The sequence below is a fragment of the Myxocyprinus asiaticus genome, chromosome 12, assembly GCF_019703515.2.
Source record: "Myxocyprinus asiaticus isolate MX2 ecotype Aquarium Trade chromosome 12, UBuf_Myxa_2, whole genome shotgun sequence".
NCBI lineage: Eukaryota > Metazoa > Chordata > Actinopteri > Cypriniformes > Catostomidae > Myxocyprinus > Myxocyprinus asiaticus.
In genome coordinates, this window is record NC_059355.1 from 37,273,516 (window position 1) to 37,295,595 (window position 22,080).

A 22,080-nucleotide genomic window follows, 5' to 3' on the forward strand; every position below is an offset into this window, starting at 1 on the left:
AGTGCCGAAATGCTTAATAAGTGTTATTAGAAGAAATGGTGGTGTTTCACAGTGGTAAACACTCGACTGTCCTAACTGATTTGCAGTATATATATATATATATAAATATGTTGCTGTAGTGCTTTCAATATAGCACATGGTGAACTTAAAAAGAATTTCATTGTGAAACACAAATAAACTGTGATTTCATGTATAACAGTTCAGGTGAAACCCACACCAGAACTTACTTCAGATCCAATGTTATACATGTTGTAGGGCTTATTATATTATTATGACATAGATTAAAAACAGATCACATAGGAGCCCATATATATATATATATATATATATATATATATATATATATATATATATATATATATATATATATATATAAGCCTAATTATTTTTCAGGGCCCTTGGGCAAACAATTTTCATTTCTGTTTGTGGTTTTCCTTTGCTTTCTAATTTATACAATTTTTTTTTTATTATTTGTTCTTTTTAAATTGACACTGATATCAGAAGTCTGCCCATTTATAGAGCTACATTCCTATTTTTATTTTATTTATTTATTTATTTATCTTTCCTTCTTCATCAATAAACTCTTGGACATTTTTATCATGAACAAAGAAGTCTTCCTCATTTATAGAACTAAATTCCTATTGTTATTAAAAAAAAAAAATCTCAATAAACCTTTGGACAGTTGATTATAAACTAACATGGCGCAGTTACAAAAAGAATTGTCAAAATCTTCAGAAAAATAAGTTTTTGCCATTTGTCTAATGCACTCACAAAACACCTGTTTGAAAGATGTGTTGCTCACAGCGCCTTATAGTAGTCGAATATGAATTGAATTAGTCTGTTTTAAATCACAGCAAGGTGGTTTTAAATAGAGCTGTTGCCAACATGTCATCGTGTGATGCTCAAACACATTCACACCTCATCTTTTGGTCCTCCAGCATATTCTACCTTCTTGTCGCTCCAGCAGCCCTCGTTGTCTGCCTGAACTCTCACCCTGGTGGTCGGGAAATGTCACAGAGAGGCCCGTGCCGCAGCAAGGGGGCGTTCCGGGGTGGGGGGTGGGGGGATATGGAACAATTGCCGTTATTGTTATAATTGCACGCAATTTATTTTTTTCTTAGTTTCGCCACTATTATAAGCATAAAAAACGACCACCACGCCGACCGCCAAATCTTACGGTGTAGCATCCGCCGTGGACTGCTGTTTGCATCCTTCATCTGTCTCGTCTCGTATCGCAATCATTGCCAAACATGTGAGTAGCAACCGCAGCTGAATTGTTCTGCAGTAGCCTAAACATGTTTTGATGCAGCTGGTACAGCGCGATCGCATCCTATTCTCATTCATCCCGTTAGTTTGTGTGAATGTACTGTGTTTCATACACAATAACTAGCGTCCAGCTGCAAATCGTTACTGTTGCACTTACGTTGATACAAAGGCTGTATGCAACATACAGCGAGCTATCTCCGCAAGTGAATTGGTGCAGCTTGATGACAGTGTTGCATTCACTGGATTGAGTTCTATATTTTAATTTTCTGTCGTGCCGTTAGAAAAGGTATTCTTACAGATTCATTCAGCATTTGTCCCGTTTATGTAATGCATCGTGGCGTTTATGTGTGCTACAATATTTTCAAGTCGAACAAAGATGCTTTGCATCCCCATACAGAAGTCTGATAAATGCCAATATGTAAGACACAATATGTATGTTCATGTATGTTTTTTACTGCGATAAAAAAGTCCCATACTTCTACATAAATGCAACATATATTTCGAAATTACTTCAAACATAGCCATTTTCACACACACACACACACACACACACACACACACACACACACACACACACACATACATATATATGACCATATATGAGTTTTTTGTATGAGATCTACCTGACATATTTATCACACATCAATTTGGTTGTCTGATACAACATTTGGATATAGACTCTTGTTTATTGCATAAGCTATTGGCCAAAAATCAAATTTTAAAGGTTTCTAATGCATGTGGTTCTGCATGACACTAGATTTAAGAGAATATTAGGTGGATTACAGTTTTGACTGCAAACAGCTGTATGGGGCGGCGAGCCACAGCAAGAGAGACTGTGTGGCCTGATGTTAAAAGGTGCTCATTCAGTTATATATATATATATATAAAAAAAGCATAAGATGTTCAGTGCGTTTCTCCCAGCATACCTATATTCCACTGCATAATTCCCCTTTTTAAAGTTTTCATGGCACTTTTATACTGTTTGTTAGCTTGGGTTAGCTGGAAAGAAACTTTGTATGGCTTTGTGTTTCCATGTGTAAATGTGTAAAAGTGAATAAATTGAAAGGACTGTGATTGAAGTCACCTGGCACACATTTACATTTCTGCCATCTACTATTAACCATTTTCATATTTAATCATGCATGCTTCAGTTTACTGAGCGTAATTATGCTGCTGTGTTTTGAAACTCTTATGTTGGCATATTTTTCAGTGTAAGTGGCTTGATTAATATTTTGAGGCATGTTAGTATTGTTAATTTTGAGATTAATAACATCAGATGTAATTATAGAATTGGTTTTTATTTAATAATTTAATATGATGATGAAATATTAGTTAATAATATAAATAATTAGGCAAACTGATAGGAATAATAGAAATGATCTTATAAATTAACATTTCCTTTGTTATTACCCTGTATTCATACATTTCAAATGCATAAACCTTTTACAATATACAATTTGATTTTGAAGTAGCATAATCTTCACAAAGCCACACATATTTACATTAATATTTAATATTTATGTTTCATGTAACCTATTCTTTACTCTCAACTATATATATAAGAATGCATCGCTTTTGTTGTATGTTTCGCTGTGTGTTTCGCTTGTATGTTTTCGCTTGTCATCTTAATTTAAGACATTATATCACATTCAGAGCAATTTAGCAGACACTGTTTTCATTTCCATAGGCTTACTTTCTTAAGACTCCAGGTTCCATACATTTTGAAGATTTTAATCTGCAGTATGTTGTCTTATATGTTTAACATATGCATTGTCTTTGCATGTAAGAATTTCTAAAACAGTCCAGCATCCTGTCACGTATTCCCTGGTTGTGTCTAGACTTTTATGTTGAAATTCTTGTTGCTTAGTTCCCCGTTCCTGTTTCCTGTGTTAGTTTTGTACTCCTTTGTAGTTTCATTTTATGATTGGTTTACCCTGATTGTTTCCCCAGGTGTTCCTCATTCCCTTGTTTTCCCTTGTTTTCCCTTGTGTATTTAAGCCCTTGTTTCCCCTGGATTCTTTGTCAGTCTTTGCATGTGTTCCATTATGTTCTGTGCCTTGTTCCCAGTGTTTGTTTCTATATATTCTGAATTACTTTGTTTACCTTACTGTTTGATTAAAAGCTGCATTTAGATCTTTAATCCTCGCCTGCCACGTCACAGAAAGACTGACCCAAAATGGATCTAGCAGCTGAATTTTTTGAACTGTCTCGGGCCGACCTTCCTTACTGTGCTTGCTTTTGGGGTATTGCGAGCCGATTCACACTTAAAATTAATTTTTTGGATCGGTTTGAATTACCACCGCAATATAGACTTACCAGAGATGGATGAACTCACATGGAGGGAATATATCAACATCACTCTGGAGAGTTTTTTTCCTTCATGTAAGGATGAACCCAGTGCTCCTACCCTGCCAGTTCTCTCAGACATGAAGGCCGTTTCTCTGCCGCCGCCTGCTCCAACGGCCACGGAGCTTACCTCGTTGTTTTTGGTGTAGGATCATCCAAGGTGGATGATCCTACACTGATGTCGGTGCGTTCGGCCATGAAGGCCATTCCTCACGGGTTATCAACGCCCACGCCTGCCACAGCCAACGAGCCCACACCTGCCATGGCCAATGAGCCCACGCCTGCCACAGCCAACGAGCCAATGCCCATGCCTGCTGCGGCCAATGGCCACACCTGCCACGGCCAATGAGCCTGTTCTTGAAGCCTCGTCCGTCCCAGAGCCAGCGTTGCAAGCCTCGTCCGTCCCAGAGCCAGCGTTGCTAGCCTCGTCCATCCCAGAGTCAGTGTTCATGCCCCCTTCTGCCCAAGTGGAATTTTTTTGGGGGGCCACCATGGCTTTGAGCCTCCCATGGCTCCGCCTTCCTTCATCGAGCCTCCCACGGCTCTGCCTCCGAGTCTCTCACAGCTGTGTTCATGATCGTCCGGAAGCGGAAGAGAAGGGCTCCTACTCCCCTGTCACTGCCCGTGCTCACGACCACGGAGGCCGTTCCCCTGTCACTGCCCATGCTCACAACCACGGAGGTCGTTTCCCAGTCGCTGCCAGCGCTCCTGACTACGCCGACTCCGCCCTCAGAGTCTTCTGTGACTCCGCCCTCTCTCCCAGAGACGACTTCTCCAGCGGCTCCGCCCACTCCTCCTCCAGCGTCGCCCAGGCCTCCTGACCCCGTCCCTGCCCTGTGGCCGCCGCCCAGGCCTCCTGACCCAATCCCTGCCCTGTGGCCGCCGCCCAGTCCTCCTGACCCAATCCCTGCCCTGTGGCCGCCGCCCAGGCCTCCTGACCCAATCCCTGCCCTGTGGCCGCCGCCCAGGCCTCCTGACCCAATCCCTGCCCTGTGGCCGCCGCCCAGGCCTCCTGAACCAATCCCTGCCCTGTGGCCGCCACCCAGTCCTCCTGACCCAATCCCTGCCCTGTGGCCGCCGCCCAGGCCTCCTGACCCAGTCCCCGCCCTGCGGCCGGCTCTCCGGCACGACCACGGTCTCCTGTCCAGCCAGAACCACCTTTGGAGTTGTGGTTTCAGCACAAGGGTTCCGACCCTCCGTCTCTACCTCGGCCCTCCGAGCCCATGACTCCGTCTAGACCCGTTGATCCATCGGCTCCACTGTGGTCCGTCATCCCTTCGGCTTCACCGGGGTCCCTCGTGCCTCCGGCTCCACATTGGTCCTCCAAGCCTGCAGCATCGGCCTGGTTCTCCATCCCTCCGACTCCACCTTGGTCTCCAGCCTCCCTGACTTCGCCTTAATTTTCCGTCTCCCTGGCTCCACCCTGGACTGCTCCGCCAAAAGCTCCGTCATGGGTCACCTTCCCTGCGGTTCTGTCAGGGCGTTCCACTCCGCCAGTTCCGCCCAAGTATCCGGCTCTGCCGGCTACGCCCAAGTCTCCTGCTCCGCAAGCTCGTTAGTTTTGTAGTCCTTTGTAGTTTCATTTTATGATTGGTTTACCCTGATTGTTTCCACAGGTGTTCCTCGTTCCCTTGTTTTCCCTTGTGTATTTAAGCCCTTGTTTCCCCTGGTTTCTTCGTCAGTCTTTGCATGTGTTCCGTTATGTTCTGTGCCTTGTTCCCAGTGTTTGTTTCTTTATATTCTGAATTACTTTTTTTTACCTTATTGTTCGATTAAAAGCTGCATTTAGATCTTTAATACTCGCCTGCCGCATTACAGATCCATTCTCAAACAGTGGATCAGTGCAAAACTAAATTGGCAATGATTTCCTGAAATACTAGTTTAAATATCTAGTGTTTTAAGCTTGCACCATAGCTACTTGTTACTTGTGGAAAATGTTCTTTGCTCTCATTACGTTCATTGAATGGACATGCTCAATTAAAGGAATGTTCCGGGTTCATTACAAGTTCAGCTCAATCGACAGCATTTGTGGCATAATGTTGATTACCACAAAAATTAATTTTGACTCGTCCCTCTTTTTCTTTAAAAAAAAAAGCAAAAATCGAGGTTAAAGTGAGGCACTTACAATAGAAGTGAATGGAGACAATGAAAGTGAATGTGGCCAATTTTTGGAGGATTTAAACAGAAATGTGAAGCTTATGATTTTATAAAAGCACTTTAATTCTTCTGTTAAAAACTTGTGTATTATTTGAGCTGTACATTTTACAGTCTTTTTAGGATTTTAGGCTTTGTTGACATTACATTGTCATGGTAATGAAGTTGTAAAATTGGTTATAACTTTCCACAGAAAAGGTTGGTAAGCGATTTTATCACACTAAAATCATGTTTACACACATATCCTTTAAGTCTTGTGGCTATACTTTTGAAGCTTGAGTATTTTAACGTTCAGAAATTGGCCCCATTCACTACCATTGTAAGTGCCTCACTGGAACCAAGATTTTTGATTTTTATAAAGAAAAGGAGGGATGAGTCAAAAAGAATTTGTTGTGTTAATATTATGCAACAAATGCTGTCGATTGAGCTTAACTTGTACTGAACCCGGAACATTCCTTTAAAAAAACATTAAAGCTTACAATTTTGTTCTATTTCCAGAGCACAACATCATACAGCATGAGTTTTGTCTGTGGTTCTTTGTGACACTTACAGTATACTGCTACAATGCTCTGACATAAATGCAAGAGTAACATTTAGATGTTTCTTTTCAGAACACCAAACATAGGTTTAGTTATGTTCACTTTTACTAGTCTTAGTGAATGAGGACAGAGATATGAGTAATTCCTCTTTGTCATTCCATACTCAGAGAAAGAGATGAGACCTGTTGAAATTTTTGTCCCTGGGTATTAATATGGTTTTAATATGGAGATGTCTTCTTACAGTACATTACGTGCTGTACAATGTAGAAAAACAACATCAATGCATACATATGGTGCTTTTTACTTAGAGGTGTGTACACATTATCCAACTTTAAGTAGAAAGTAGTCATGTGCAATTAGTAATGCATATTTACGTTAAGTCTCCTCTTGATAGTTATTGATTTACACTGATTATTGTTGTAATAATTGTTTCTGAGGCTCAGTAACTTTATATTATACTGTAAATTCTGGACATGCCAATATCAAACTTCCCATAGGGATCCTGCAGTCAAAAATAGCTAATTGTTTCTGCATCCCAGCATAACATTCTTGACATCCAATTGGTATTTGAAACCATCTGATATACAAGCTGTGATAATCAGTTATTTGACAGTCTTTTACTACAGTTGTCACTTGAAGGATCCTCCCTGGTCATTGTATAGGTTTAAGCAAAATTAGGAGGCTAAACTTTTCAATTCAGAAAAAGTTTCCTAGTGTAAAGTAATTATGTTTTATTTATCCAGTGGGAGTCTGAGGAGACTGAGTAACTTCATTCCCTGTGCCTTAATAACAGCACCATAGTTATGGGAGTTTTTGAAAAAGAGGACAGTATAGTCAGAGGATTTTGTCAAGTCATTTTATTCTCTGCTTGATAGGAGAAATGAAACATTTGTGCACTGGGACTGGATGCTCTTACCAGCACACTTTACTTCTACTATGACACCCAGCAGAGGACTCTGGGATTGACGCAAGCATCACTCCCACTGATGGCCTGGACCACGTGAGTATGTATAAATGTATAAGTATGGATAAGTGTTTTCAGTTATACATCCTTATAGATGTATATGTGTATTCATTCTACATACATGAAACATGTCTTGTTCAATACAAATCCTTAAAGGAATAGTTCACCCAAAAATGAAAATTCTTTCATCATTTACTCACCCTCATGCCATCCCAGAGTGTATGTGTATGACTTTCTTCTGTAAAACACAAAGATTTTTGAAAAATATCTCAGCTCTGTTGGTCCATTTAATGCAAGTGAATGGTGACCAAAACTTTGAAGTCCCAAAAAGCACATAAAGGCAGCATAAATGTAATCCATACAACTCCAGTGGTTAAATTCATATCTTCAGAAGTGATATAATAGGTGTGGGTGAGAAACAGATCAATATTTAAGTAATTTTTTGCTATAAATTCTCCTCCCTGCCAAGTAGGTGGTGATATGCACAAAGAATGCGAATCACCAAAAACAAAAGGAGTCATATGGATTACTTTTATGGTGCCTTTATGTTCTTTTTAGAGCTTCAAAGTTCTGGCCACCATTCACTTGCATTGAATGGACCAACAGAGGCGAGATATTTTTCCAAAAATCTTTGTTTGTGTTTAGCAGAAGAAAGAAAGTCATACACATCTGGGATTGCATGAGGGTGAGTAATGATGAGAACATTTTCATTTTTGGGTAAACTGTTTCTTTAATCCTTATACTAAGCTTAATCAGCAGTGTTCACTATTAGGAACTACCTGTTTTGAATTTGGTAAAAAAAAAAAAAAAAAAAAAGTACAATATTACAATACTCTGGAATATCAATTTCCCCCTCAACTCAAATCGACTTGAATCCAGGGTAGCTTGTTCCTTCTATTATAGCCATAAATATATTTATAGTTATAATAACTACTCACTATGTAGTCATTAGTCAAAAAAAAAAGAAAATGTACTGTATGTTAGGGCTGGGCGATTAATCGAATTTTATTTTCAATTACGATTTTGGCTTCCAATGATTATAAAATCAAGATAATCGAGATAAAATGATTATTGTGCCGCATTCCGTTTCGCAATGAAACACCCCAGCCTTATATCTTTAAATCATCCTTTATTAAAGTTCAAATAATAAGGAAGAGGGTTATGAAAATAAACTCCAAAACTGGCATTTCTCTGTGCGGTCAGTGCCGCATCTATGAGTTGCGTAAAGTGACCGGGGAAGAGATTGAATCTTCTCCCAGCTGATGCACACTTTGGCGCTGTAATGATGGCAGACTGGAGAAAGCTGGATCCAATTGCAGGTTTTAATGTAAAAACTCAGAGAAATGCAAAACACTAGCGAAAGCACAAAACTTCAGAGATAACAGTTCCACTGCTGGATCCATTTCTTGGGTCGTTTCTTCTGTAATGATAGCAGACTGGAGAAGGCTGGATCCAATTGCAGCTTTTAATGAAAAAACTCTATAGAAACACTAGAGAAAGTGCAAAACTTGAACACAAAGCTACATTACAGACTGGATAATCAGACCAAGCCAGGGAAAACATGAGAGGATTATATACACAAGAACTAACAAGGGTAACAAGACAGCTGGTATGAATCAAAGGGAACAGAGAACAGAGGCACAACAAAAACCAAACTTCAAAAAAAAAGTCTTAAACCTCCTAGCGACCACTTTTGGCCGCTAGGGAAAATGTCCCAAATATATTACAGGCGCGGGGACGCTCGTCACTCGCACGCGTTTGCTACGGTTATGATTCCAACCTCTACTAGAACAAAATACGTATTTGATTAGTCTTTTTTGGCTTGTTTTTCAAAATAATAACTAAAACTCCTTTAAAACAATGTACATTTACTTTAGGAGCTATACTGCAGAAGAAAAAATTGTTATCTGAGAATGTTGAATACAAAATTTAATCAGGGCTCAACATTAACGCTTGTCCGGGACAAGTGGATTTTTGAAGGGGCAAGTGAAAGAGAATTTTGAACATTTTGGCATAATATTTGACGATAAATTCTAATTTTACAATTCCTTTGATAACTTTTCATTTTGGGACTGTTCATGTTGAGAATGTTTCTGCACTGGTTTGGTTCCATTTGGGCAAACGGCCTACAACTAGTTTGAAAAGTAATACTTTAAAATTATCTCAAGTATTTATTGAACGTTTTGTTTCAAACCAATGGTGCTTAAGGCAAAGTTGTTTAGAATGAGGAGGTTTACAACATGGTCTGAATAGTGTTTCTTTTTTAAACACAGCAGCATATACAGCAATTTACAAGCATGTAAAACGCCATAGCGCCTCCCGGTGGCCAATTTTTGTCAAATTTTGCACAGACCTCTTGGGCCAAGAGACAAATAGGCATACCAAGTTTAGTTCAGTTCGGCCTTATTTAACCCTATATAAATGCTGCTGAAAACGTATTGGTCGATGGCATTAACGCCACCTAGTGTCTGATGGATGTGTGTCTATACGCATGAGTAGTGGGGGGGATTTGGAACCATCCTGCCAAGTTTGGAAACTTTACGACTTATGGTCTCTGACGCCCAGACACTTTTAGGGCAGAAAAAAAAAAATTAATAATAATAATAAGAAGAAGAAGAAGGAAAATAATAAGAAAATAGGAACAAATACAATAGGGTTCCTGCACCTTTGGTGCTTGGACCCCTAAAAAGTAGCTCATTCCATGGAACTATGAGCATCCCTGCTGTAAATGATGGCGATGGAGGCTTTCCTTTATTTGTTTACCATACGTAACATAAAATAATTATCATATTACAGTAGCCTCCTCCCCTACCCAGTGCAGTTTACATTTCATGTTCAAGGAAATCCACTGTTAAATAGACACAATTAAAAAAAAAAAAAAAGTTCAGTAAAAGCACAATGTTTCCAAAGTCAACGAGTAATTATGTTAAATAATCGTGATCTCAATATTGACCAAAAATAATCGTGATTATGATTTTTGCCATAATCGAGCAGCCCTACTGTATCGTGTGTGTATGTGAACAATTTTTCCAAAATACATTCCTGCCCTCTACTATTCTGGCTGATTCTTGACTTATTGTATATCAATGTTCCTAACTTCCTATCTGATATATTTACCACTTCCATTCACTTGCAGCTGTCTTGATGTTGTGCTTTAAAATCTGTACCTGTTTGTCCGTTTAAGGTTTCAGCTGGCCTGCTGAAGCTATGGGGAGCTGCTGGAGCTGTCTATACAGAGACACTATCCAAGACAACCATCTCAACAAATTCAAGGTGCATTTCACAAGACAGCTCTGTATTCACACTTTCAGAGAAAACAACACTTAGTATTTATATCCGTTCATATCTGGTCATGTTGACAGGTGACTAATGTGGACGATGAGGGAAATGAGTTGGGCTCAGGAACAATGGAGCTCACACAGACAGAGCTCATTCTGCACACACGCAAACGTGATGCCATCCGGTGGCCGTACCTCTGCCTGCGCCGCTACGGTTATGATTCCAACCTCTTCTCTTTCGAGAGTGGCCGCCGTTGCCAGACTGGACAAGGTGAGATGATTATTCTTTCTTCTTTATCAAGAAATGGTCTGTGATAAACATTGAAATCAGTTCCTATGAACCATTCACATTTACTCAGAAGCAGAGAACTGTTGATATTGTTCTGGGTAGAATAGTGCTGTATTTTTATTAATACATTTATATTAATTCCTGTTTAAAGGGATATTTCACCCAAATTTTTTTTAATGAATATTACGGTCCATCTTTTCAAGACAAAGGCAGCTGATAGTGACTTTATAGCTTAAAAAAGGACCCAAAAGTATTATAAAAGTCGTCTATGTGGCTCGTGTGTCATATTCCAAATCTTCTGAAGACATAAGAGAGGTTTAGCTGGGACACAATTTAAATAATTTTCCAGTGAAAATCTGTATGTATGTGGCAAGTTCACGAGCGCTATGAGAAAAGCTCATTGTTTTTTTTCTCCCAATTTGTAATGCCCAATTCCCAATGTGCTTTTTAAGTCCTCGTGGTCGCATAGTGATTTGCCTCAGTCTGGGTGGCGCAGGACAAATCCCAGTTGCCTCCGCATCTGAGACTGTCAACCCATGCATCTTATCACGTGGCTTGTTGAGCGCATTGCCATGGAGACATAGTGCATGTGGAGGCTTCACGCCATCCACCACGGCAACCACGCTCAACTCACCACGCGCCCCACTGAGATCGAACCACATTATAGCGACCACAAGGATGTTACCCCATGTGACTCTATCCTCCCTAGCAACCGGGCCAATTTGGTTGCTTAAGAGACCTGGCTGGAGTCACTCAGCACACCCTGGGATTCAAACTAGCGAACTCCAGGGGTGGTAGCCAGCGTCTTTTCCACTGAGCTACCCAGGCCGCAGAAAAGCTCATTGTTTTTTTTAATGGTAAACAACACAAGGGACCGGACCAGAATATTCATTAAAAATCCTTCTTTTGTGTTCTGCATAAGAAAGAAAGTCATACGGGTTTGGAACGATATGAGGGAATTATGACAGAATTTTCATTTTTGGGTGAACTATTCCTTTAATTACATTTATGTCTCCTCTGGGGATTAAAAAGTCTGTGTAAAAGCACCTTTCGTGGCATATGCCACTTCATATATGCCTTCTGTCGAATCCCGTCCCTCTCCTTTGCCCTCCATCACACAAAAGTGAACCTCCACTTAAGCATTTATAATTTTGATAGTCTTACTCTGAGTTATTCTTGTATGTGCTTTGACAGGGATCTTTGCATTCAAATGCTCTCGTGCAGAAGAGATCTTTAATCTGCTACAGGAGTTGATGCAGTGTAACAGCATCAATGTGGTGGAGGAGCCTATGATCATGACCGGGCACGCACCAGAGATGGACATGCCTCGAACTCCACAGACACCCAATAGTGAGTCACAGGAATATACACACAAATACAGTGCATCCGGAAAGTATTCACAGCGCTTCACTTTTTCCACATTTTGTTATGTTACAGCCTTATTCCAAAATGGATTAAATTCATTATTTTCCTCAAAATTCTACAAACAATACCCCATAATGACAACGTGAAAGAAGTTTGTTTGAAATCTTTGCAAATGTATTAAAAATAAAAAACTGAAAAAATCACATGTACATAAGTACTGCACACATGAACACAAAGGGTTCATATCTGCGTGTATAAATGTACACATAAAACTGTAGTAAGCAGTTGAGATTGTCGTGTGTTTTCAGTGTCATTAGGGCAAAAATTTTTGAGATATCAATGAGAAATATGGATATGCAAGATCAATTTAATGTCAGGTCAATCATATTGCTTATATAGCAGTGCAAAAAATCTCTCTCTCTCTCTTACACACATACAGTATACATACACACACAACCACACACACACTTTTGCTCATTTAGCCACCTGCATTTACATATCTTCACGCTCCATTCATTACATTTTTGACAACATTGTTTTAATTTTTGAGTGTGCTGTAAAACATTTATAGTTGCCAAATAACATGCTTTTTGAACATTACGATTTTAGGCTAAAATATATAGCAACATATAAGAGAAAGTGTAGAATTAGGTGCTGTACCTGATCACAATTTAAAAGTTTACAAAAGAAACCATTAGCAGATGCAGTTATCTTTCTCTTCTGGCAAAACTGACCCAAAATATTGATGACTCATTTTGCACGCACAGTATCGATGACACACTGTATCTTGGCCACATATTAGGAGAACTCAGAAAGTACACCTTCATATGTCTTCTGTGTTTTGGTCTGTTTGTGTAGCCCCTGGATACCCGATGCAGGGTTTTCCTAATGGATACCCAGGATACCCAATCAGTGCAGACTCATCACAGCCTTCTCTCACTAATGACCACAGACACAGCCTCATGGGACTGGATGACCAAGTGAGACACAAAAATGCACAAACATTCAGTGTCCCTAAAAATTATTTGGACACTTAAACCACACTTGGATGAATGTGGCATCTGCAAACAAATTATGTTAGATATTTTTTCAGAACTAACTTCACGTTTCTGAACCATTTTGGCAACTTTTCATTAACTAGTCCCATGGTCAACTTTAGTGGATGTATGAAGTCAGTTACCCTCAACTTCACACAGGTTTCACAGTAAACACAGGTGTAGTTCATGACATTAACTATGGAAATGTTCCAATAACGTTTGACAACCGGAAAGTGTCCAAATACTTTGTCTTTTGAATTTTGCACAATATATCTGTTGTTTTTTTTGCTTGAAATGTGTTTGTGCTATCTTGCTTTAAAATAAATGACACTTGTTTTAATATTTTGTTATCTAATGCATTGACATATATACATTTTTTTTAGTGCAGCTTAAAGGGAAAGTTCACCCAGAAATGAAAATTATCTCATTATTTGCTCACCTTCATGCCATCCCAAATGTGTATGATGTTTTTTCTTCTGCAGAACACAAACAAAGATAAAAAAAAATAAAAATACCTCCGCTCTGGTCCATTCAACGCAAGTGTTTGCTGGCCAGAACTTTGAAGGCCCAAAAAGCACATAAAGGCAGAATGGAACGTAATCCATACAACTCCAGTGGTTTAATCCATATCTTCAGAAGCAATAAGATAAGTGTGGGTGAGAAACAGATATTTAAGTCTTTTTTTTTACTATAACTTTCACCAGCCTTCCTATGTGTGTTCACGAGAAGACCGAGTTCTTCTTCATCTGTTTTTACTACCTACTGGGCATGGAGGAGAAATAAAATAAAGGGAGGGATAAAGCAAAGCAAAAGAATAAAAAAATCATATTTGCACTACAGCCCAGTAGGTGGCAATATGCACGAAGAATGCAAATCTGCAAAAAGCAGAAGAAGAACTCTTACGAACATGCAGGAGAGCTGTTTGAAAGTAGATTTATAGTAAAAAAGGAATTACATATTTATCTCTTTCACACCCACACCTACCCAATTGCTTCTGAAGACATGGATTTAACCACTGGAGCTTTATGGATTACTTTAAGCTGCCTTTATGTGCTTTTTGTAGCATTAAAGTTCTGGCCACCATTAACTTGCTTTGTAAGGACCTAAAGAGCTGAGATATTGTTCTAAAAATCTTCACTTGTGTTCAGCAGTAGAAAGAAAGTCATACACATCTGGGATGGCATGAGGGTGAGTAAATTATGAGAGAGTTTTTATTTTTGAGTGAACTTTTTCTTTAATGTCCAAATACTTTTTGGGGCCACTGTATGTTAAAAGAATAACAGACATGTCATTACCTGTACTTAGTTAATAATTGGGTTTCTATCCAAGTGTTTTTATGCAAATTTAATGATTTTGCATAAAAAATGCTGGATGGAAACACCAAGATGTGAATAAAGTTTCCAAATAAAGAACTTAAAACATGGATACATTTTTTATTCGGTAAGAAGACTTGCGCATAAACTAAGATGGAAACGATTTCAAAGAGTAGGCAAGGGAGACAAAAATTTGTGTGACCAAAATAAATGGCTGTGCATAAATAAAACATATTAATAATAAAATATTACGAAATGTGAGCTCAAACACTGTGTATAGCAGTCATCTTTCCAACGTCATTCTGTCAAACAGCGACACCCAGTGGACAATGTTTCAGAGGGAGACAGCATCTCTCACGCCTCCCTTCAGCTCATTGCGATCTCAGCACCTATAGTGTGGTGTGATTGTGTGTGTGTGTGGGGGGGGGGGGGGGTGTAACTACCGAATATAGATAAAAAGTCACGTGTGAGGAGACACTGGCTCCAATTAGCGCTGATTCATTCAATACGCTGTCAAACAATTAATGCATAGTGCCTACATCTTATGCCCTTGTCATCACAGCATGTCTCTGCAGATCGCAATAAATGGGACGAACTGATGGAAGTGCAGAAACTATTTGCACAGAAAACTACTAACTGACACAGGCAACCGCATTTTTGGTCACATCCAATTCAAAATTAATTTAAATTACTTGATATTTGAAATGGTACTGTATTTTTAGTGAGCACTCGCTCTTAAAGGTACAGAGCCGTGCCATCACGAACCCTGTTTACCAAGGAATAGATGGAGGATGATCCAAAATAAGATGACTATAAAAAATAATAGGTGAACAAATGAAATTTACATGAAATATGCTTGTTGCTGTATTCTTGTTGGTATTGTTTTTAAGGCAATGAATAATTAATAATTATAAAACAATGCATACACTTGATGAGTCTTTGATTTGACTTGATTTAATAAATAGTGTTAATATCAACTTACAAACGTAAGTATGTCATGCTTATTTATAGTGTAAGTTAAAAGATATTTCATATGCCTTCTCGTACAGAAATCTGATATATGGCAGTTAACATATATAATATTCTTTTTTTGGGGGGGGCATATGTGTACATAGCCTATACAAATTTGATGATAATAAACTGATTTAAGGAAAATACTGTATATGTTACATATAGAATAACAGCCATGTTTAGTATTTGGTTATTATGTTGTTGCATTTAAAAGCAAAATATGCCTTTTTATATTATACTGTATATTTTTATGCAGACCTACTTTTTCATACCATATGTTGTGATAAATCAGATTTCAGATTTGTATGGGTTTAACCTGAAAGCTATTTAAATATCAAGTGGAACTGATATAGGAATTTATATATATATTTACGAAAGCTGAGACGGCACTCTGCATCCTCATTTCAAAGGCCCACCACACGCCACTAAAACACATAAACAGAAAATGCGCATTGAAAAAGTCATGTGACTTTGCCTCAACAAGCCAGCCATGTGTATAAAGCCGGAGCCAATAATGCTGGAATTATGCCATCTGACATGCTGGAGCTAAAGCCTTTAAACAAAATGACTGGCTACTATTACCTCCCAGAAGTGACACACTTTCACTTCCAGACATAAAGCATCAGCTGCTGAACACTTGCAAACTTGAAGTTCGTCAGTGTGTTTTGTCTGCGCTCTAAACCACATGTAATTTACTGCATTTAAAAAAAGAGCACCAGTGACTTCCATTTTCATTTTTATTTCGCACCAATATCACCAGAAGTGACGATTTTGTTCTCGAAAACACATAGGATGGAAATGCTGCTTTATTCGCAAATTAATCTTTTAGATTTTTGGCATAAATTAAATTTGCAAATTGGATGGAAACATGAATACTGTGAAATTAATTAGGTGATCACAATAGACAATTTGCAAATGGACTACAGTGCTTCACACCCATAAATAAAATATGCAACCTTATAGCACATTTTTCCATGTGTTAAAATGCTCATAACATACAATCCAGGCAATTAGTGTGCTGTGAGTCCCTTTGATAGCAGCTAACTAACTTTCCTCATGTGTTTTTCAGACCCATACATATGTGAATACAGTGGGCATGGAAACTGACCTCTCTAGCCGCCACTGTGTCCACTCCCTGCCGGAAGTGCGGCCCACCACCTACCCGGAAGCCTCAACTACCACCACCATACGTGGGGGCCCAGTCCAAGGCCAGCCCAGCTTGCACTGCTGCCCAATGGACGACCCTCACAAAGACCCTCAGGTCTTCCTCCAACCTGGAGCCCAGGAGGTGAAGTTCATGTTGGGGCCGATGCCAGCACAGCGCCGCCTAATGGAGAGAGACAGAGAGCGCCACGTCACTCACTCGCTTCGAGCACCAGACGGTAGCTCTGAGACAGAGGGAGAGGAGTCCGTACACATGTGCAACACACACTCTTACCACCATTGCCACCATCTAATGCACCGACACCCGAGAATGGAGCCTTGCCCAGAAAGCCAGCTAACATATGAGAATATCAATGGACTCAGAGGGGGACGCAGACAAAGGCTGAGTCCGAGCACCGTGTCTCAGACGCAGTCGTTGGGCTCCAGCAGTAGTAGCAGCACTACTGGTGATTCCCGCACATACGCACATCCGCACTCCCTCCCGCTCACGCACACGCACCCTTCCTCACTGCCTCCACAGGCATACGGATGTGACCGGGGAATGGGGGTCGGTGGTCATCGTCGCACTGCGTTGCTCAACTATGAGAACCTTCCATCATTACCACCAGTTTGGGAATACCGTGCACTTCAGCGGGAGGAAGAGGAGGATCAGGATGAAGATGAGGATGAGGACGAGTATGAGGAGGAAGAGGAGGAAGAGTATGACGAGTACGAGTATTCAGAAGGACCCGTAACCCCAAACGGATATCATCAGGAAAGTGGCGGAACTGGTGGGACTCATCGTGATGCTCTGCAGAACTACGTCAACACTGGAAAGGCACGTAAACAAAAACACAAGCAAGCATGTATAGGGAATACTGCAAATCTAATTTCAGGGTTCCCACAGTCATGGAAAACCTGGAAATTCTAAACTCTGGGAATTCTAACAATGGGATTTTCAGGCATTGAAATGTCTTATAATAACTAATAAAACTAAAAAAAAAATAAAATAATAAATCATTAAAAATCATGGAAATGTCTGGAAAAATTCTATAATGAATATCCATTTTTTTTTTTTTTTTTCCTAAAATATTTCATTGGCTAGATATTACTCTTTTAGTGTGTTATCTTTATTTTTTAAAAATGTGAAAAAAAAGTGTCATTTTTTTTGTTAAAATAACTAGTGCATGCAGAGACAACTAAAAGTAAGCCATTCCTAGATTGATTCCCTTGTAAAATGTAAACACAGGTGCTTTAAAAGCTCTGTTTTTTTGCTTTTTTGTTTTGAGAATTCCAAAGAACCTGATGCGGCAACATCGGCTCAACCAAAGGTGTGAGTTTGGGGTGGGACTTTCTGGTTGTCAGAGCAATAGCAGAGAAGGGGTGTGTTTTGGGAATTCTTTTTGAAAACTGTTTGAAAATTACACTCTTCACCTTTAAAATTGTAGTTTACAGGCATTAAAATGTCATGGACATGAAACAAATCTTAAAAAGTAACAGAAAAGTCAGGGAAATTATATTTAATGTACATTTATTACAGTGAATAATTATTTGCTCTGAAATATTCAATTGGCTAGATCTTCACAAACGACTGAAAAAGTTATGGAAATGTATTGGTCAAAAAGAACCCTGTAACTCTACTAACACTGAGACATTCACTCCATACAGATTCAGCCTCCAACACATCTTCGTCATGCTTGCCCTCCCCACCCTCACTCAACTGAGCGGGCCAACCACGTTTTCAACTTTGACTTCAGACGTCAGCGAGCAGGAGGTGGCAACACCACCTGTGAGCAACACGGCCATCACCCGCCGCCTCCTCCATCTCGCCAGCTCAACTACATCCAGGTGGACCTGGAGGGTGAGCCCTCTGGTTGCTTGGGACATGGGGGCGGGGCTCCAGTACCGCAGAGACCGCCTCCACTTAAACGTGGCATGGCTGCTGCCTCCGCAGCTCCCTCCTCCCAGCGTGGAGAATTCTACGCCGTGATTGACCTAAAGAAGACAGCAGCCATGTCCAACCTGCAGAAAGCTCTCCCTCGGGACGATGGCACCTCACGAAAGACACGCCACAACAGCACCGACTTGCCTCTGTGAGAGAGAAAGGGAGGGATAGAGAGAGTAACAGGTATGACAGGAATAGAAATTAGGGAAATAAAGGGAAATAATAAAAGTTGGGATTCTGTCATTATTTACTCGCCGTCATATTGTTCCAAACCCATATTACTTTCTTTCTTCAATGGAACGCAGAAAGAGATGTTTGGCAGTGCACCTTGTTAGTCAGCATTTACTGTCATTGTATAGAAAAAAGATGCTGAGACTAACATTGTGCCTAACATCTGCTTTTGCTTTTCACGGAGGAAAAGCAGTCATATGGATTTGGAACAAGATGAGTGTGAGTAAATGATGATAGAATTCAAATTTTTTTGTGAACCATCCCTTTAAGGAAAGAGAGTTCTGGTGGTATTTTTCTTCCACCATAATGGTGGAGCATCTATTTTCCCATTTTCTACACTTTACACTCATACCAACTGCTGCTTGATAAAATAATAACTCCATTGAGCCAAGCATTGAACATTTGCTCTATTCATTTTTTTCTCACATTTTGTGTGGAAAGGTTGGGAAACGATAGTGTTTTTTGCTTGCTGTCTAGGCTTTGGGCCAAAGAAGTTTATCTGCAGTGTTTCTACTTCTCAAAAGTCAAAGTTAAGCTTCTTAATCCTTTATTTGATTTTTTTATTTTTTATAAATTTGACATCACTTTGGGATTAGTTATGGGATTATTTAAAGGTATAGTTCACCCAAAAATTAAAATTCAGTAATCATCTACTCACACTCATGCTGTGGAAATGATACGATTTTTCTTTTTCCATGGAACACAGAGTTTTTCACGATTGTCCAAGCTGCTAATGGGGGTGCTGTCAAGTTTCAGAAAGGACATAACACTAGCACATATAGTTATAAGAAAAATTTGCTAAAGTTTTCAACTTATCTGGAAAAAACCCCCCAAAGAAACAAGCGAAGACAAGCTTTTCATCATGGTGTCTATTTCAGTTCCCATGTGTAACTATGTGGAGGCTGAAACAAGTATGAAGACAGCTAATTGTTTAGTATTTTAAAGCCACCTGTAAAGCATATAATCTCCTATCCTCAGGAATTGATCAAATCAGTTCAGTTTGCACTTATCATTCTCAAATTGTAACTGAGCCTCCCGTGATTCCATAATTCCCCACTGAGGCATGGTAAAAGAAAGTTTACATGATTAAAAGTAATTATTCATAATGTTAAAGGACGTCATTAGGGAAGATCCGTAGTACATTTAGAACAGCTTGTGGTGGTTTTACTTAGAGTTGTCTGTTTTGACTGCTAAAGTCCAGATCTCGGCACTGCAAAGCATATGACTAATTCTAGATCTGAAAAAATTATTATTGTTATGATTATTCAGTATCTGCTCAAACTTTGGCTCTTAGCACAATTGCAAGTCATTTTATTTTATTACATCTCTGAAATCTCAAGATTAGTCTCGTCTCAAGAACAAGGTCAAGGTATTATTCTTTACTCGGGGGGGGGGGGGGGTGTTTTATACACCAATTTAAAGCAGGCATTAGCATTGAAAAGTAAAGGAATAGGACTAAATGTATATTTTAAATTAGAAAAATAATGAACTCAGCAATTCAGGATATCTAAAGATCTTCAATATTAACAGTCTTCAATATTAACTGCTATTCTCGCATCCCCAAAATGGTAATGTACATGAGAATTACAATTCTCTGTAAATCCAAGAGTATTTATGTACATCTATGTTTTGTAAAGCTATGTAAAGCACCATATGCATATACAGAGGTAAGAATGTTAATTATTTTTTTATATCTCAAAAATATCATGCCAGGAATCATGAAGCAAAACATATTTATTTAATTTAAAATTATTTATTTATCTACCTGTCTGTCTGTCAATTTATATTATATTTAAAATGATTTTGTATTCTAAATATTAGGAAATGTAGACAACGTCATTAGATTAGTTGTATCACAGATAGTAAAGGTGGTATGGGAGATCACAGAATCTACCTTGGTATTTTTTTTCTTAAACTGCAGTTTCATGTTGAATAATAACTGTATTTGAATGTTGTGCCAAAAATATAATTATATCACTAAACTATGTGCCATTGGTAAATGTTGAATTTTAGGGCTAACAATCAGCAACATGTAAAACATAAATGCAGCTTTTCTCTACAATTACATAAAATATTTTGTCTACAAGTACACTAAAGTACCAGACATGTCTGTTTATTCCTAATGAAATCCCATTGTATCATTCCAAATTAGTTAGTAAAATTATATTTAAGGAGCCCATATTATGCTCATTTACATGTTCATAATTTTATTTTGGGGGTCTACTAGAATAGGTTTACATGCTTTAATGTTCAAAAAACACATTATTTTTCTCATACTGTACATCACTGCAGCATCTTTTTTCACCCTCTGTCTGAAACGCTCTGTTGTAGCTCCTGTCTGTTTAAAGCTCCCCTTTCCGAAAAGCCCAGTCTGCTCTGATTGGTCTGCTGGCCCAGTCTGTTGTGATTGGTCAACCGCTTAGAGCGTGTGTCGGAAATGTAACGCCCCTTACCATAACTGAGTTTCAGCTCCCGAGGCTTCCTGAGCAGTGCATTCCTGAGGCGAGCATTATGCAAATGTGTTACATAGTGACGTAGCTATGTCACAGACGTTATGGCTGGACTGCAAACCAGGCGTTTCAGGCAGTTCAGGAGCAGTGTTTTCTGTGTGAGAGAGTAACTCCCTTTGGCGTGGACTTTGTGCTTTGTAACTTTGCAGACCTTTTACATGCACAAACAGCTACAGTACTGTGCAAAACTTTTAGGCACTTGTGAAAAATGTTGCATAGTGAGGATGTCTTCAAAAATAATGCCATAAATAGTTTTCATTTATCAGTTAACATCATACAAAGTCCAGTAAACATAGAAAAGCTATATTTGGTGTGAACACCTTTGCCTTTAAAACAGCACCAATTCTCCTAGGTACACCTGGACACAGTTTTTCTTGGTTGTTGGCAGATAGGATGTTCCAAGCTTCTTGGAGAATTCGCCACAGTTCTTCTATCTGTTTAGGTTGTCTCAATTGCTTCTGTCTCTTCCTGTAATCTCAGACTGACACGATGTTCAGTGGGAGGCTTTGTGGGGACCATGACATCTGTTGCAGGGCTCCCTGTTCTTCTATTCTAATCTTTCTATTTGCAAAAGTAATGTTTGGGAGTCTAAAATGTATTTTTCCAATTGACACACTAAAGCTGAAGATATAAATAACCATCTTAAGACAAATGTTTTTGTGAAACATCTTAAGTGTCTAAAACTTGCA

At 39.1% G+C, this 22,080-nt stretch overlaps 1 protein-coding gene across 1 annotated transcript; it reads left to right on the forward strand.

The window, feature by feature from the left end:
* The first annotated feature begins 1,087 nt into the window (after positions 1-1,087).
* On the forward strand, positions 1,088-20,245 carry LOC127449300 (fibroblast growth factor receptor substrate 2-like). Its single transcript, XM_051712642.1, has 8 exons — positions 1,088-1,252; positions 7,181-7,305; positions 10,454-10,542; positions 10,632-10,818; positions 12,031-12,186; positions 13,060-13,181; positions 16,632-17,543; positions 18,374-20,245. The coding sequence occupies exons 3-8, from the start codon at positions 10,477-10,479 to the stop codon at positions 18,800-18,802; spliced, it is 1,872 nt and encodes a 623-aa protein (XP_051568602.1). The 5' UTR covers positions 1,088-1,252; positions 7,181-7,305; positions 10,454-10,476; the 3' UTR covers positions 18,803-20,245.
* Positions 20,246-22,080: the final 1,835 nt, after the last annotated feature.